General features: G+C 44.8%; 1 protein-coding gene across 2 annotated transcripts in view; it reads left to right on the top strand.

The window, feature by feature from the left end:
* STARD7 (StAR related lipid transfer domain containing 7) overlaps nt 1-17,110 on the top strand; it is a 35,901-nt gene extending 18,791 nt beyond the window's left edge. The window contains exon 9 of one of the 2 annotated variants that reach the window (XR_012251342.1): nt 13,342-13,480. Coding sequence is in view for 1 of the 2 variants with exons in the window: in XM_073653676.1 (XP_073509777.1) it covers nt 13,342-13,517 (176 nt within the window). In the remaining variant the exon portion in view is untranslated. Of the gene's footprint in view, nt 1-13,341 lie in introns of both variants that reach the window. The other variant, XM_073653676.1, reaches the window with a different exon arrangement.
* The last annotated feature ends 1,370 nt before the right edge of the window (nt 17,111-18,480 follow it).

The following is an 18,480-nucleotide window of genomic DNA, read 5'->3' as shown; positions in this document are numbered from 1 at the left end:
TTTACATCAGCACAATTTTGGAACCAAAATTTTTTTTCGTTAGGAAGTTATAAGGGTTAAAAGTTGACCAGCGATTTCTCATTTTTCCAACAAAATATACAAAACCATTTTTTTTAGCGACCACATCACATTTGAAGTGACTTTGAGGTGTCTATATGACAGAAAATACCCAAAAGTGACACCACTCTAAAAACTGCACCCCTCAAGGTGCTCAAAACCACATTCAAGAAGTTTATTAACCCTTCAGGTGCTTCACAGGAACTGAAGCAATGAGGAAGAAAAAAATTAACATTCAACTTTTTTTCACAAAATTATTACATTTAGACCAATTTTTTTTTTAGTTTCACAAGGGTAACAGATAAAAAATGGACCCCAAAATTTATTGTGCAATTTCTCCTGAGCATGCGGATACTAAATATGTGGCGGAAAACTACTGTTTGGGCACACGGCAGGGCTTGGACGGAAAGGAGCGCCATTTGACTTTTTGAATTCAAAATTTGCAGGAATATTCAGCAAAAGCCATGTCGCAATTGGAGAGCCCCTGATGTGCCTAAACAGCGGAAACCCCTAACAAGTGACCACATTTTGGAAACTAGAACCCTCAATGAACTTATCTAGATGTGTGATGAGCACTTTGAACCCCCAGGTGCTTCACAGAAGTTTATAACATAAAGACGTGAAAAAAAAATCCCCAAAATTTTTTTTAGCCCCCAATTTTTTATTTTCACAAGGGTAACAGGAGAAAATGGTCCCCAAAAGTTGTTGTGCAATTTCTCCTGAGCACGCCGATACCCTATATGTGGGTGGAAACCACTATTTGGGCGCACGGAAGGGAAGGAGCCATTTGACTTTTTGAATTCAAAATTTGCAGGAATAATCAGTGAACGCCATGTCGCAATTGGAGAGCCCCTGATGTGCCTAAACAGCAGAAACCCCTAACAAGTGTCCACATTTTGGAAACTAGACCCCTCAATGAACTTATCTAGATGTGTGGTGAGCACTTTGAACCCCCAGGTGCTTCACAGAAGTTTATAACATAGAGACGTGAAAATAAAAAAAAATAACAAAAATTTTCTTTTACCCCCAAATTTTTTATTTTCACAAGGGTAACAAGGGAAAATTGACCTCTCATTTTGTTATGCAATTTCTCCTGAGTACGCCAATACCCTACATGTAATTGGCAACTACTTTTGAGGCATAGTGCAAAGGTCAGAAAGTAAGGAGCACCATATTATAGTACAGATTTTACTGTTATGGTTTGAGGGTGCCTGGAGATCCCCTGAGGTGCCAGAACAGCGGATTCCCCCTTAAATGACCCCATTTTACAAACTACACCTCTCAATGAACTCATCTAGGGGTGCAGTGATCATACTGACACTACGGGTGTGTCACAGAATTTTATTCCATTGGGCGGTGAGGAAAAAATAATTACATTTTTACCGCAAAAATTTTGTTTTAGCCCCAGATTTTACATTTTCACACTGGAATAATGGATAAAAATAGCACCAAAATTTGTCCCATAATTTTTGCTGAATGTGGCAATACCCCATATGTGGCTGTACAGTACTGCTTGGCCACACAGCGACACTCGGGAGGGACGGAGCGCTATTTGCCTCCTGGAGCGCAGATTTTCCTAGAATAGTTTGCTGACTCCATATACAGAGCCCCTAAGTGCTAGAAGACCCGAATCCCCCCTCAAGTGACCTCATTTTGGAAATAATACCCCTGCCAAACATGTGGACACTAAATGTGGTTTAGACACACTGCGGTGCTCAGAAGGGAGGGGGGATTTGGATTTGGGAGCGCAGAATTTGCTGAATTTCTTTTGGGGGGGCGAGGAGCCATTTAGCTTTTCCAGAGCCTATGTACTACCCGTAACGTGGAAGCCACCTATATTTCCATTAACGCATGACAGACCTGAGGGGGGCTTTTATGTGAAGCTTTTATTGGGAACATTTTACATAACATTTTAGATCACATTTATCCGGCGCTCTACGCTGAGCACTTACTTTGGGGTTTCCATCTAAATCTCCGAATGACGTGATTCAGATGAAACCCTGGAGGGATCCATTCACTATAATGAGATGAGGCAGCAGAGTTACTCTGGACTCCATCTGGCCTCTGTTCAGCGTTATCCTTCTTTTCAGAGGTGGACAAAACTATGGCCGACCGCGCTTTTATCTATGCCTAAAAAGATGGACACCGCCGGATCATAGGTCAGACAGCGTCTACAGTACCTCCATCTGTCTAATTACAGGGAATCTTCCGCCGCGGGTTTCCGTCTGAATCACTTATTTCAGAGATGTACATGGAAACCTCGGTGTAAGTGCTCAGCGCAGAGCGCAGGATAAATGTGCGCCGAGCCTTACTGCGATCTTTGGGAGGCGGAATAAACAAATCTGCAGCAGGTGAAAAAATGGTTTTATTTATCTTTTACGCCGTTCCTCGTACAGTATAAAAGTGATTAGGCGACTTTATTCTTCGGGTCGGTGCGATTACAGCGATGCCAGATTCATATGGGGTTTTTATGATTGACAGCTGTCACTCACTAAAAGACGCGTTTTTTTTTTGCAAAAACTAATGTTTGCATCGCCATATTTAGAGAGCTATAATTTTTCCATGTTTCGGCCAACAGTCATGTGACAGCTTGTTTTTTTGCGGGACAAGATGACGTTTTCAGTGGTACCATTTTTATTTTCATCCGTCTTTTTGATCGCGTTTTATTTCACCTTTTTCCAGCACTATGATGAAAACTAATTTCTCGTGTGTGTTTTTTTGTGTTTTTTACACTGTTCACTGAAAGCGTTAACTAGTGTGACACGTTTATAGATCGGGTCGTTCCGGACGCGGCGATACCAAATAGGTGTACTTTTTTGTTTATTTTTTTTTTTACCTAAAAATCTGTATTTATTAGTGTAATTAATATATATATACAGTACAGACCAAAAGTTTGGACACACCTTCTCATTTAAAGATTTTTCTGTATTTTCATGACTATGAAAATTGTACATTCACACTGAAGGCATCAAAACTATGAATTAACACCTGTGGAATTATATACTTAACAAAAAAGTGTTAAACAACTGAAAATATGTCTTATATTCTAGGTTCTTCAAAGTAGCCACTTTTTGCTTTGATGACTGCTTTGCACACTCTTGGCATTCTCTTGATGAGCTTCAAGAGGAAGTCACTGGAAATGGTCTTCCAACAATCTTGAAGGAGTTCCCAGAGATGCTTAGCACTTGTTGCCCCTTTTGCCTTCACTCTGCGGTCCAGCTCACCCCAAACCATCTCGATTGGGTTCAGGTCTGGTGACTGTGGAGGCCAGGACATCTGGCGTAGCACCCCATCACTCTCCTCCTTGGTCAAATAGCCCTTACACAGCCTGGAGGTGTGTTTGGGGTCATTGTCCTGTTGAAAAATAAATGATGGTCCAACTAAACGCAAACCGGATGGAATAGCATGCCGCTGCAAGATGATGTGGTAGCCATGCTGGTTCAGTATGCCTTCAATTTTGAATAAATCCCCAACAGTGTCGCCAGCAAAGCACCCCCACACCATCACACCTCCTCCTCCATGCTTCACGGTGGGAACCAGGCATGTAGAGTCCATCCGTTCACATTTTCTGAGTCGCACAAAGACACGGTGGTTGGAACCAAAGATCTCAAATTTGGACTCATCAGACCAAAGCACAGATTTCCACTGGTCTAATGTCCACTCCTTGTGTTCTTTAGTCCAAACAAGTCTCTTCTGCTTGCTGCCTGTCCTTAGCAGTGGTTTCCTAGCAGCTATTTTACCATGAAGGCCTACTGCACAAAGTCTCCTTAAAACAGTTGTTGAAGAGATGTCTGCTGCTAGAACTCTGTGTGGCATTGACCTGGTCTCTAATCTGAGCTGCTGTTAACCTGCGATTTCTGAGGCTGGTGACTCGAATAAACTTATCCTCAGAAGCAGAGGTGACTCTTGGTCTTCCTTTCCTGGGGCGGTCCTCATGTGAGCCAGTTTATTGTAGCACTTGATGGTTTTTGCAACTGCACTTGGGGATACTTTCAAAGTTTGCCCAATTTTTCGGACTGACTGACCTTCATTTCTTAAAGTAATGATGGCCACTCGTTTTTCTTTACTTAGCTGCTTTTTTCTTGCCATAATACAAATTCTAACAGTCTATTCAGTAGGACTATCAGCTGTGTATCCACCTGACTTCTGCACAACACAACTGATGGTCCCAACCCCATTTATAAGGCAAGAAATCCCACTTATTAAACCTGACAAGGCACACCTGTGAAGTGAAAACCATTTCCGGTGACTACCTCTTGAAGCTCATCAAGAGAATGCCAAGAGTGTGCAAAGCAGTCATCAAAGCAAAAGGTGGCTACTTTGAAGAACCTAGAATATAAGATATATGTTCAATTGTTTCACACTTTTTTGTTAAGTATATAATTCCACATGTGTTAATTCATTGTTTTGATGCCTTTAGTGTGAATGTACAATTTTCAAAGTCATGAAAATACAGAAAAATCTTTAAATGAGAAGGTGTGTCCAAACTTTTGGTCTGTACTGTATATATTACAATTTTTTTTTTTTTTTTACTTTTTTACTTGGTCCCACTATGGGACTTTCACTTTTTCCACAGATATAATATATTGCGATGCCCTAGCATTGCAATACATTATACCAATATTGAAAGCTCCTGAGACCATGCTGTGCATTGGTCTCAGGAGCTTTCCGTAACTTGGTGACCTGGGGGTCGTCATGTCGACCCCTGGTCACCATGGCAACGGTCGGGCCCCCGCGATGACATCACGGGGGCGCCGACATGAAGGCAGAGGGAGCTCCCAGCCCTCTGCCTGCCTCCTGAACACTGCGCTTTATCGCAGTATTCAGAGGGTTAACAGCCAGAGCACTGACACCGCTCCTGGCTGTTTAGTGCCGGAGCTCAGCCACTGGCAGCGCTGAGCTCCGGCACTGATAGAGCAGCAGACGCTAAAATTTCAGCGTCTCCTGCTTCATCATGCTGTGATAGGTCAGTCAGGTTGACTGACTAATTTCTGCGATCTGGGTGCAGGGACCGACGGCATGGAGCCCTGCACCCCTTCTTGTGCCGCTCAGCTGTTTACACGCTGTGCCAATTCAAAGCTATGACAGACACGGCACGGCAAGGAGCAGTAACTTACACCCGCTCATGCTGTTCAGTGTCCGTCATTGAGCGCTATGGGGTTAAAACACAATAGGCCCGTTGGCCAGCAAATCCTGCTCTGGGTTTACCAAACACAGGAAGTCCTTTTGTTTTAAAATACAATGGCCCACTGGCCAACTTATATTCGCTCCGACAGTCCTGGAGCAGTGACCCGGCACAATCCTTGGGTCATCCTGACAGTGTCCCCCCTCCCTCCTTTTTGCTGGGTAAGGTCCCTTTAAGACCTAAGTGTTGCTCAGTAGCTCCTATTCCAAACTAAAACAAAGGCACAGTCCATTAGAGCAGTTGCCCACGGTCCATTTAGTGATGGATGTTTAACCCCATCAGGGTTCAGTCCCGTAATCCAGCAGGAGAATGCGCAACAGGCGCAAGAACTTGGAGGGGAGGGAAAACAAACAGAAAGATTTTTCTCTTTCAACTGGGGCTGGCTTGGCCAATACCGGAGGTTCCTGGTTTTCACTCAGGGCTCCTGCCCACAGAGAAGTTGAATAGTCTCATTTTCCTGGTGCAACTAACACAACAAGACACACATTTTTTTTTAAAGTGATCGCTTCACTTAGCAGCCTTAATCTCTCTAGTCACTTTGGACTGCTCCATGACTTGATGCTCCTTCCCCATCATTCTCACCAGCAATGTCGCCAGCTCGCTCTGCTTTAAGCATACTCTTCTGGGGTGGGTATTCATCCTTCTCACCTGCTTGTTTCTTGGGAGTCTCCTCCCTTTCTCCATTGACTCGCAGCAATCGGTGGGATTTCTTTCTCTTCCGTTGCGCCCACCTTGGGTGGGTACCACTCACGATGGGTGATCTTCTGGGCCCAGGCCAGACACATTTTTGTGCCATTTTGCTGTTAGCCCCGTCCATCATGGGCATTGTATCATCAGTCCTGGCATCACCATTCACCATTTTAAAATCCACAACGGCCGCTATTTTGGGATTACTGACGGCCACCATTTTAACTGTTTCAGGGCTTCCTCCGCTTTCTATATGCTAGGACTCTGCATCCTGCCGACTATGCCAATTTTGTGAGGTGTGCAGGGTGGTAGTTGTGGCGAGACACTGTTGTTGTGTTCCTACACCCTGGCTCCCTGACAAAGACAAATGTCCCAATTCTCCTGTGCTGTGTGTGTGTGGTGTGTAACACTCACGATTTGGTCGCAGATCTCTGCTGGCTTCGGTTCTTCCACTTCATGAACCGCCGCACACACATTAGGCGACTTCCACTCCATTTTATAAAAAAGAACTTTACTTGAAGGTCCAACTTCAACATGGTGGAACATGCAGTATTGGGTACATCCTTTTCCAGGTTCACAGCCCATTGCACAGCACATTTTGATATTCACCATCCATTTGTCCTGAGCTATCCCTTCCATAGTTGACCTCTTTGGCCTCTGAGACGCTCGCAGGTTTAAGAGTCCCGTACTGTCCTCTCTGTACTATTCCCCGTCCGACTTCCCCTTCTGGGAAGATTTTGAGACGAGATTCTCTGATGGCTCCTGTGGACCGTAGGCCCCGAACGTTAAGGGAAAGTCTGTTTTATAGTTCCTGACTAACGCTCCTCTGCTGCTGGTCAGACCATGCTACTGGTGCCCCCTGGACCTCCTACTACTGCTCTTCACATCTCTCCCTCAGACTCTATCTGATTGACAGGAAAAACCATTGCTCTGCCCTGGCCCAAACTCCTCCCCCTTTTGACTGGACCAATCACCAATCCTCCTTTGGTTGCTGGGCAGACTTCCCCGTTACTACCCCGGCTCCTCCTGCACTGGAGCTATTACTAAACGTATTAACTGCTTCTATCCTAAACTCTTGTGCCCATCACTGCACTGTACCCAATTCCTAATCTAATACTCTAACTATATCTAACCTACACTGACCCTGTAACTAAGGCTGCGTGCCCACTATGCGTTTTTCAAGCGTTTTTGCCTCTGAACGTCCGCAGCAAAAACGCTTAAAAACAGCTTAGTAATACGTGCCCCATGTCCCCCAATGATAATCCGTATCTGCTGTGCACATGCTGCTGAAATTTCCACTGCGGATTATCATTGCGGAAAAATCCGCAGCATGGCCATTAATTTTGCGGACACGCAGCTTAATCGCCGCCATTGATTTGCATTGAGTATTATTATTAATAATAATAATTTTTTATTTTTATAGCGCCAACATATTCCGCAGCACTTTACAAATTTTAGGGGGGACTTATACAGACAATACAGAATAAGCATATCTCATATCGAAAGGAGTGAGGGCCCTGCTCGCAAGCTTACAGTCTATGAGGAAATGGGGGAGACACAAAAGGTAGAATGTACATATATTGTATAATGCAGCCTTGATATACTAAATAGGATAAATAATAATACATGGACTGGTCACCAGCCAGTATGTGTACAGTCCTGACAGAGGCTATTAAGTGCATGGTTGGTATGAACCTGAAATTGAAGAAGATTTTAATATGGGGGAAAACTGGAACGGACAACTGGGATGGACAGATAGTGTGTGGAGGCGATACGCCAGTCTAAAGAAATGGGTTTTTAGGGTCCGCTTGAAACTGTGGGTATTGGGAATTAATCGAACTGTCCTGGGTAATGCATTCCAAAGAATTGGCGCAGCATGCGAGAAATCTTGGAGACGGGAGTGGGAAGTTCGGATTATGGAGGATTTTAGTTTTAAGTCACTGGCAGAACGGAGGGCACGTGTAGGGTGGTAGACTGAGACAAGGGAGGAGATGTAGGTGGGTACTAAAGCATGGAGCGCTTTGTGGGTAAGCTTAATAAGTTTAAATTGAACTCTATATTGGATGGGCAACCAATGCAATGACTGGCACAGGGAAGAGGCATCGGAGTAGCGGTTGGCGAGGAATATGATCCTGGCGGCTGCGTTAAGGACGGATTGGAGAGGGGAGAGTTTAGCAAGAGGGAGAGCCATTAGTAGAGAGTTGCAGTAGTCCAGACAGGAATGAATAAGAGCTACGGTAAGGGTTTTTGCCGAGTCAAAGGTGATAAAAGTCCTGATTCTTGAGATGTTTTTGAGGTGTAGATGACATGAACGAGCGAGTGATTTGATGTGAGGAGTGAAGGAAAGATCTGAGTCAAAAATGACCCCAAGACAGCGGGCTTGTTGCTGGGGAGTAATGGTTGAGCATTGAATCGTTTAACCCCTTAACGACCTTGGGTCTTTCTGTTTTTGTGTTTTCATTTTTTGCCCCCCTTCTTCCCAGAGCCAGAACTTTATTAATTTTCGGTTAATATGGCCATGTGAGGGCTTATATTTTACGGGACGAGTTGTACTGTTAAACGCCATCACTGGTTTTACCATATCGTGTGCTGGAAAACGGGGAAAAAAATTAGTACGGTGAAATTGCAAATAAAATGCAATTCCACAGTTGTTTTTTGCATCCTTTTTTTTTTTTACCACGTTCCCGGATTGCTAAAACTGACCTGCCATCATTATTCTTACGAGTTTGTAGACACCAAATATGTATAGGTTCTTTTTTATTTAAGTGGTGAAAAAAAATCCAAAGTTTGCTAAAAAAAAAAAATGACTCAATTTTTCGGGATCTGGGGCCGGGTGAGGGCTTATTTTTTGCGCGCCGGGCTGTCGTTTTTATTGATACCATTTTGGGGTAGATCCGATGTTTTAATCGCCAGTTATTGCATTTATTGCAATGTTGCAGCGACCAAAAAAACTTAATTCTGGCGTTTATAATTTTTTTCTCGTTACCCCGTTTACCGATCGGATTAAGTCTTCTTTTATATTGATAGATCGGGCGATTCTGAACGCGGCGATACCAAATATGTCTATGTAGGGTTTTTTTTTATTATTTTATTTTGAATGGGGCGAAAGGGGGGTGATTTAAACTTTTATATTTTTTTAATATTTTTAAAAATATTTTTTTTACACTTTCTGCATGCTTCAATAGTCTCCATAGGAGACTAGAATCCGCAGTTGTCTGATTGCGTCTACTGCATACAGACGATGATCAGATCGCTTGTATGCAGCAGAATTGCTCACTTGCTATGAGTGCTGACCACTAGGTGGCGCTCATAGCAATTGAGACATGACAACCTCAGACGTCTGCTGCAGACCCTGGGTTGTCATGCCCACCCATTGGTGACCCGCAATCACGTGACGGGGTCACCGATGGGTGTGGCTTAGGATGCGCTTCCCGAAAGGGCAAGTTAAATGCCGCTGTCAGAGATTGACAGCGGCATTTAACTGGTTAACAGCCGCGGGTGGATCGCGATTCCACCCGCGGCTGTTGCGGGCACATGTCAGCTGTAATGATCAGCTGACATGTGCCCGGTTCAGTGCGGGCTCACCGCTGGAGCCTCCGCTAAACCGGCCTTTCCGACCTGGTGCGTACTATTACTGACCAGGTCTTAAGGGGGTTAATATCCGCATGACTACATGTGCACATGCGGATATTAAGCAGTTAAGTGTGCGGATGGTCCCCGGGTCTGGAGAAGAGGAGACTCTCCTCCAGACCCGGGTACCATAGTACCTGTTATAAAAAGACTTTAAAATAAAAAATATACATTATACTCACCTTCTGATGGCCCCCGGTCTCCATAGTGATGCGTCCTGGCTCCCCGGTGGCTCGTGATGGTGAAAAAGGACCTTTCATGACGTCATTTAGTCATGACTAAATGACGTCATGAAAGGTCCTTTTTCACCACCACAAGCTGCCCAAGACACCGGACGCATCGGAGAGAAGACCGGGGGCCATCAGAAGGTGAGTATAATGGGTTTTTTTTGTTTTTTTTTTACCATTTAACTATTAACTTGGTTACACTATATAAATCCATGCTGGTTGCATGAATTTATATAGTGTGACCAAATTGTCAAGCACTTTTACAAGTGATGCTAAAATCACTTGGAAAAGCGCTTGATAACCCGCATGCAGAAATGCAGGAAAAACGCTTGACAAACGCTTCTACCTGGCAGGAAAAAATCTGCAGCATTTCTGCATCGTGGGCACTTAGCCTAACACATCAGACATTAGATCATATACATACTCATATATAAACACAGAGTACCGCAATATGTGCAGTAAGACAGAAGAGGCGTAGGACCGTCCCGGTCACCCTCTTACACATGCTCTCTTGCTCTTTCCTGACAGTAGAGGGCGTGCATGAGCAATACTGTTTTAGCATAAAACAACTCAATGCCTGCTTCTGCCACTATTCACACATACAGGATGACAGGGTGATCGTACCCAGCTGTAGTACTTGGCATCATGCCGTACACAGTAGATTGCTGTCGGACAATCGTTTGTCCAGGAGCGATCTCTCCCGATTCCTTCGTACGCAGGAGTGCTCGCCTTGTCGCTCCTGTGTTCTCTATGAGCGAGTCACTGACAGAGGTCTCTGGCGGTGGCTTATCTCGTCGAAAACAAAATGATCTGCAGTCCGAAATCAGACATGCCAGATCCTTCTCTCCCCTGACATTATGTATCTTGATTGAGTCGTAAAGTCCCCTACACATTATACTTTCAACCGAGTCCTCCAACAGCAAGCATTAGTTTGTGTTTTCGGGCCATTAGTGTGCATTAACAGCGGCTAGTTATCAGGAACTGGCTTTTGTAAGAACACTCGTTCCTGATAATCGGCTTAAACAGTCTTAAGGCCCCGTCACACTTAGCGACGCTACAGCGATCCCGACAACGATACAACCTGTCAGGGATCTTTGCTGCGTCGCTATGTGATCGCTGGTGAGCTGTCAAACAGGCAGGCTCACCAACGATCAGGGGAGCAGCGACATCGTGGAAAGAATCTTTCCACGATGTCCTGCTCCTGGTTACCAGCCTGCTGAAGCAGGAGCTGGCTGGTAATCATGGTTACCAGCCTGATCTCTGGTCCCGCTGGTCACACACAGCGATGTGTGCTGACCAGCGGGAAGGCAAAGAATGGTCCAGGACATTTCGCAGCGATCAGCGACCTCACAGCAGGGGCCTGATCGCTGCAAAGTGTCACACATAGCGACATCGCTGGTGAGGTCGCTGTTGCGTCACCAAAACCGTGACACAGCAGCGATCTCGCTATGTGAGACGGGGGCTTTAAGATCGCAAGTAAAACGCTTGTTCCTCAGGTGAAGCTTAAAAATCATCATTCTCAGCAGCTAATCGTCATGGGTAAACATGTACTGCCGAGAACAAGGCCAGACTATGTGCACAGAACAATCTTATTAACGATCGTTCTGTATGTATAAAAGAGTAGTCAGCCTGTTTAAACAGGCTATCAAACGACCTCTCATCACCAAACATCCGATCTCCGGTCGTTTAACAAGCCAGTGTATATCTAGCAGTACAGTTTTTTTTTGTAAGAGGCTGGAAATTCTTCTTTTAGAGATACTTCGCAGTTATTCACTTGGGGTTGTTAGACTATATGGGCACAGGACCTCCGATTTCAGGCTTTACACAGGAAAAAGAAACTAGAGTCGAGTCAGCAAACAAGAAAGGATAAAAGTTGAAAGCGTGGACCATAGCATCCTTAGTAATCCATATTAAAGTTGTGGGAGTTTGGGAAACATGTTTGAAAGTGGAGAAACCCCATTAGTCATGTGGGCATGGAGTAATGTTACACGTTTTATATGATATTCGCAAGTACTTAATGGCAACTCATTACTGCTGTAGTAGCTACATAGGTTAGGGTTGAAGCAGTTTATTACTACCTTGGTTAATCATCCTCCTTGCATTGCGACCAAAAGTCCCAGTTCCACTTCTTTTCACAACTTACAAATCAGATCAAATATCATTAAACACACTATTAAATAATGAATGTATCCATCATTACTTCATAGATATGTACTTTAAGCCATGTATAAAGAACACCTAAAACCCACATGATAATATAAAGTAAAATCCTAAAAACCACAGCAGAAAGCCCAATCCTGCTTATATACAATATACAGCCCACATTGTGATCCACAGTACAAGGGATAAAACTAAAAAGTAGAATAAGCAGGATTACTATTCCCAGTGCTTCAAGCTAATAATTTTATTCTACATAATTATTCAGTAATTACCTTTAGATATGGCGAATCAAAAATAGCGCTGGCTGCACAAACACACGTTTCGCCTCTTCATCATAGGATATTTTCACACACCAGGTGGGCGGGTCACCTTTGTGCCCTGTGGGCAGGTTTCTTTGCACCCGGTGGGTGCGTCCCCCTTTTGCTCCCTTTGCACCTGGTGGGCGAGTCCCCTTTGTGTCCTGTGTCCAGTGGGCAGGTCCCTTTGCATCCGGTGGGCGGGTCCCTTTGCGCCCCGTGTCCGGTGGGCAGCTCCCTTTGTGCCCCGTGTCCAGTGGGCGGGTCCCCTTTGCACCTCGTGTCCGGTGGGCAGGTCCCTTTGCGCCCTGTGGGCGGGTCCCCGTTTTGCTCTGTGGGCGGCTCCCTTTGCGCCCGGTACAGTGGGCGGGTCCCCCTTGCATCCCATGGGGGGGGGGGGTCCCTTTGCGCCCTGTGTCTGGTGGGCAGGTCTCTTTGCGCCCTGTGTCCGGTGGGGGGTCCCTTTTTTTCTCTGTGGGTGGCTCCCTTTGGGTCCAGTGGGCGGGTCCCCTTGAGCCTGGTGGGCGAGTCCCCTTTGCGCCCTGTGTCTGGTTGTCGGGTCCTTTTGCTCCCCATGACACAGGCTCACTGCATTGACCGCTCCCTAGCCCCTTCTCTTTGCTCTTGAGTGATGCCTGTAGCGTCCACAAGTGCCATCATTCACAGGAAGGTCTATGGGAGCATTCACTGCAGAGGGCCAAGGACGCTGTATATCAGTGTTCCCCAACTCCAGTCCTCAAGGCCCACCACCAACAGGTCATGTTTTCAGGATTTCCTTAGTATTGCACTGGTGATGGAATTATTGCCTGTGCAGATGATGGAATTCTCACCTGAGCAATACTAAGGAAATCCTGAAAACATGGCCTGTTGGTGGTGGACCTTGAGGACTGGAGTTGAGGAGCCCTGCTGTATATGACGAGACCACCCACAGGACACTTGCAATCACAGCACACAAGGGAGTAAAACATTCCTCAGACATATAAGTAGCATGGTTATCAACCATATTTAATATGCTTTGCCCCTCACCTATCTGGCGCTCCCCAGCAGTTTTAAGGGGGAGAAATGCTGACAGACTTGAACTCTTTGTCTTCTTCTTCAGGGATGCCAGATTTTCTAGAGAAGCTACACATAGCAACACTCCGCGCCAGGAACATGGAGATCAAAGTGAGGGATTACATATCCTCCCGACCTCAGGACTGCGGCAGTGAAGCCAGAGCCAGTCCAGAGCGAAAGCCTGCAGCAGCACACACCGCCCCGCAGATGGACTATGCATAACCGGCGAGCCTATGCCCTGCCTTACCTCCACAAGCTAGGCTTGGTGACCACAGCTGCCGGCCAATATCAGGCTTCATGCCAACTAAGCAGCTGCATCTCAACTGGGTATTACTGCCAAGCAAAAATGATACTACTTAATATCCCTGCAAGGCCGTCTGTGCCTTTTTACAACATCTCTGATGCCCTGCTTGTGCCAGGCGCTGCCTCCACCGCTGCAGGGTAATGTTATATGGACAACCTCAAGGAAACATGAATGTGAGCATCGCCAACAGGAATGAAAACTTATTTATGTCTGTAGTGAAGTGTCTTTTGCAGCAATGGTTACTGATACTTCCCTGTAAGAACATGGTAGCTTTCTATAATATTAATTAGGGATCAGTTGCATGGAAGATAGAAGCATTTTGGCATTCAACAATGATTTTTTTTTCTTTCCTATTTCGACCTGGACTGTTTTACTGGATTACAAGAATCAGTGATGGATTTTGATGCCCATTTTCAGAATTGTGGTAAAACTGACTTTTGAGAAGTTCGACTTCTATTTTGGCTTTGTACCTTGTGAGAATGTCTGCTTACCCGTCCCTTGCTCATATGAAGGAATCTCCCCAGGAGCTGTCCGCACTTCATAGTCGTTCTTCAGTTTAATAGCATAATAATATCGAGATGATGTCCAGGATCTACTCCAAACACAAAATGTTGAAGGGGTTGTTCGGCGCTGCTCATTTCTACATACCGATGACTGATGTTGCGTCCCCATTAACCTGCCGGGAAGTGTGCGAGCATGTGGCGTCATCAGCTCTGATCACCTCTTGATGGAGAAGTGAGTGGCAGCGAAAAAAAAACCTTAAATGCTATAGATCAGGGTTTCTCTACTCATGTCCTTATATAACCCACCAGATCAGATGGTGACAAACTCCCATGGCCATTCCTAATGTGATCACAAAAGTAAGGTTATCTGTTTAATACTTTTGGATATTTTGACAACATGATTTGTCATGGGTAGCTTGAGTTAAAGGGGTTCTCAAAGAATGTGATAAAATGGCCCCTTCACGTAATTAAAACAGAAGCCCGTCCTAGTGATATGTTAGGATGGGCTGCAGTCTGATGAAACACCGCCCCCGAGATCTGTGTCTCAACTGACAGAGGAGCTGTATCGTAAGCGCAAATACCTTTGTAAGCTGAGGACAAGAAATAAATCTTCTCGGTTAACTGAGCACAGAGGATTTTTTTTCTCCTGCCCTGCCTCAGTCTTCTGTTGAGCAGGGCTGTGGAGTCGGTAAGCCAAACCAGCGACTCCTACTCTTCAATTTCCCTGTCTTCCAACTCTACAACTCCGACTCCACCGCACGGCCTCACTACTGAGCATGTACATAAAGTGCAGCACAGATTCATCTCAACTAAAAGCTTAGATCCTGAATAGCACAAACTGCATTGTACTACTGTATCCAATTTATTTTATATTTTAGTAGTTGGTCCATTTTATACCGACTCCAAGTCCACCAAAATGAACACAGACTCCAACTCCACAAACCTGCTGTTGAGGAGAAGATATATTTCTTCTCCTGTCACAGCCCTTTATCGGCAGCTCACCAGTATGTTTGCTTACGATCTAGCGGCCAAGTCATTTGAGACAGAGGTCTTGGGAGCTGCATTTCTTCAGACTGCAGCTCGTTCTGACACGTGACTAGGACAGGTTACCGTTTTAATTCCGCCTCGAGGGCCATTTTATTACAATCTTGGAGACCCTCTTTAAAGATTACTGCTGTAGATTACCCAAAGAGCGAAGTTTCTTATTTATTTACAGATCGTTCTGAAACTTCCACATAACTTGTAATGTCTTCTCTGATTCTTTGTACCAGGTGGGGATTTATATATTGCTTCTATGTTGTGACTGTTCATGTAGCAAAACAGTGCTGGTCTACACATGTGCATGGATGACCTTTTGTTGCCTACAGCAAGTTCGGGCAGAACAAAAAAACAGAATGTAAATTTTTTGGGGGACTATTTGTCGAACTGGACACTGAACCCAAAGCGTGTCTCGCCTTCACTTTCTATGCATTCTATTACCTATAGCCATTGTGTCCTGGAGTCGGGCTATTTGGAGTATCTTCCAATCGGATTACTAACAGAGTCCATAAATGTCTCCATGTTACACATCTCCTGTTCTGCGGACCGCGGTACTATTACATGTATTCCCGCTCTGCTTACTTCCATAGCGAGAGGTTAGCACTGGTGATGCCTGCCAGACCCCTTGGGTATCTGTTCCCGATGGTGGAAGTGAACTGAGCCACAATACCCCTTAAAGGAATTTGACCGCAGCTCTGCTAAACCTAGATCACTATTTGGTTTTATGGTGACCTAGCTTTGGTTCATTGGGTGTCCATGTGTTCCAGATCTGTAACATCGATGCTGAGATATGACCTATGAAAGTCCTCTGAAGCCAGCCAAGGATGGCAGAAGCTTGGTGCTCACCATAAAGTGATGACAGTTTTCTCTGGGCGGAGGTCATATCTAGAGGGGCCACTTGCGTTCAGGTATTACAAACATGACTAAGGCCATTTTTCATGGTGGAACGTTGGTCATTATTTTATATCTGTTTTTATAAGCCAAAACCAGGAGGAGAACTCGCACGAGGTACGTAAAACGGGAACCTTTGCACCTCTCCTGGTTTTGGACCCACTCCTGATACAGAAGGCTGCTGTGTGAAAGTGGCCTAAATCATGCTGAGGCTGCCATACAAAAGGGCTTTTTCTTCTATGCCTTGTCTCCTCCTGTTCATTTTTATACATGTGGGTGGATCCTTACATGGCACTCATGTCTCATGCATAGAAGTAATGATGCAAAGGGGGGAGGCGGGTTACCCCTACACCATCAGAGCGGCACCTCCGAAGCTTTCTAATAGCCTCGTTTGTAGCAGTGGAGGTGTTGCTCCCTACGGGAAAACCTACCTAGATGTTAAAATCACTCCACGACTTGAGAATTTCTCCTGAATCTCTACTGAAACTTGGTACTTTTACAAGCCAAAGTTTTCAGGAAACAGGGGAGCATCATTTTTAATCCAATGAATAAAACATTTTTACTTAAAGGTGCAATTTCCTTCCCCCAAAAAGCATTTTGCAAAGAACATAATAAACAGGCATTTAAAATCACAGCACTTACAATCAGGCTTTTAGCTCTCCGTCTCCTAGTTCAGCATTGTTAAATGTGCATTACCAGACAGGTAAACCAATTACTTCCTACATAGCCAGTAATAAATTGTAAAGGACCAACTTACTGGAAAATGCAATTGTGTGAGCGGATATGGAACAAGTAGTATTCTCTGTCACGGGCTGCGGAGTGGTCGGGGGATGGCTATGCTCCCTTGGACTTTTATTTCCGCAGGCTTGCATACATAGAGGGTTAATGATATGCTGGTTGTTGGGTCTTCTGTTCTCTCCAGTGCTGATAATTGTGAACAGCATTTGAATCCTAATCCTCTTGTAGTGTAAGCGTTTGCACTGCTCCCCCAACCTCCGAGCTCCCACCGATGTGATGTTACATTTCTTTTTTTTTTTATCTAAATATGTCTAATAAAAAGTGCAAGTTGGTACTAAAAATGAAGTATTTTATGTTTGGCAGCTGCATGCAACATTCTGAATGTTTCCTATTCTCCAGAATACAGATTTTTTTTGTAATTTTAATCCACACGAATTTGGCAAACTCACGGTCGCCATTTTGATGAGCCATAGAGTCCGCAAAAGGTTACAAAAAAAAAATCAAATACCCATCTTATTGCTCACCTTTTTGCCCGCCCTCGCTGCTCGTCTTGCAGTCCCCCGTGGTGCTTCTTTCCATTGTCGTGTGCCGCATCTCTGGCCTCTTGATTCTAGACCAGGACTTCTGTGTCCAACTAGACCTTTGGAGGTCACAACAGCATGTAAGGTCGCAACATCACAATGTGGGCCACGTTGGATGGCACACGGACGTCTAAGGCCTGGACGTACCTTGACATTCCGGCCGAAAGAAGATCTGCAAAGGATCAGACAGTGAGCTGCAGCAGCGGCTCGAAAGGTGAGTGGTGCGGTGAGATTTTTGTAATAAAGCCATTCTGCTGAGACCGCAGAGCATAATAAGGAGACAAACTTTGTTATTGCAGGAAACTTTTTGAAGCTTAAAAGGTCAAGCCCTGTCTACATGCCATAAAGAGGCAAAAGGCCCCAAACAAACCTTAGAAAAGGGTGTTTTGCCTTTTAGAATCTCTGTTCTTTCTATTTACCAGAGTTGTAAGTCAATCTGATTAAAAATAAAAAGTTAAAGGGGTTCATCAACTGTAATAGTAAGGCCCCCTTCTGTGTTTCCGGTACGTTTGACGTAATTTTTCACACATCTTGGAGACATGTACGCCCCAATATAAACTATGGGGCTGCGCACATGTTCGTGTTTTCACACAGACCCACACGTAGAAATGTCCATCATTTTTTTCCGGCAGCACGGATGACATGTCATCCGGGTGCGGTATTATAAGTGTGACATCCGTGTGACACGTACCAAAATAGAAATTAAGTATTTTAATGTGTTAAAGATGTGCAAAGATAGAGATAGATAGTTAGATATGAGGTAGATAGATGATATAGATATCCGTGAGATTTATAATTATTGCCTTGCGTGTGTAGCTTACTATACATGGATTAACCAAATAAATGAAAAAAATGGTGTGGGGTCCGCCCCATTTTTGGTAACCAGTAAAGGTAAAGCAGACAGCTGTGAGCTGATATTATCAGGCTGGGAAGGCCCTGGTTATTGGGCCCTTACCAGCCTAAACATACAAGCCCGAGACCAATAAAGAGGAGAAAAGGGGTGGAGGTACAAAAAACCATAGCAGAAATTAATATTAAAATGACTGGGTCTGTGACCCCGTGTGTCCCCCTAGCTAAGCACTTCGGGGGGCCTTGCCATGGAGGCACAAGGCCCAATTCAATAAATATAT

The sequence above is a fragment of the Phyllobates terribilis genome, unplaced genomic scaffold (assembly GCF_046119375.1).
Source record: "Phyllobates terribilis strain yellow unplaced genomic scaffold, ASM4611937v1 Scaffold_11__3_contigs__length_659146591, whole genome shotgun sequence".
Lineage (NCBI taxonomy): Eukaryota > Metazoa > Chordata > Amphibia > Anura > Dendrobatidae > Phyllobates > Phyllobates terribilis.
This window is presented reverse-complemented; position numbering and strand designations above follow the sequence as displayed.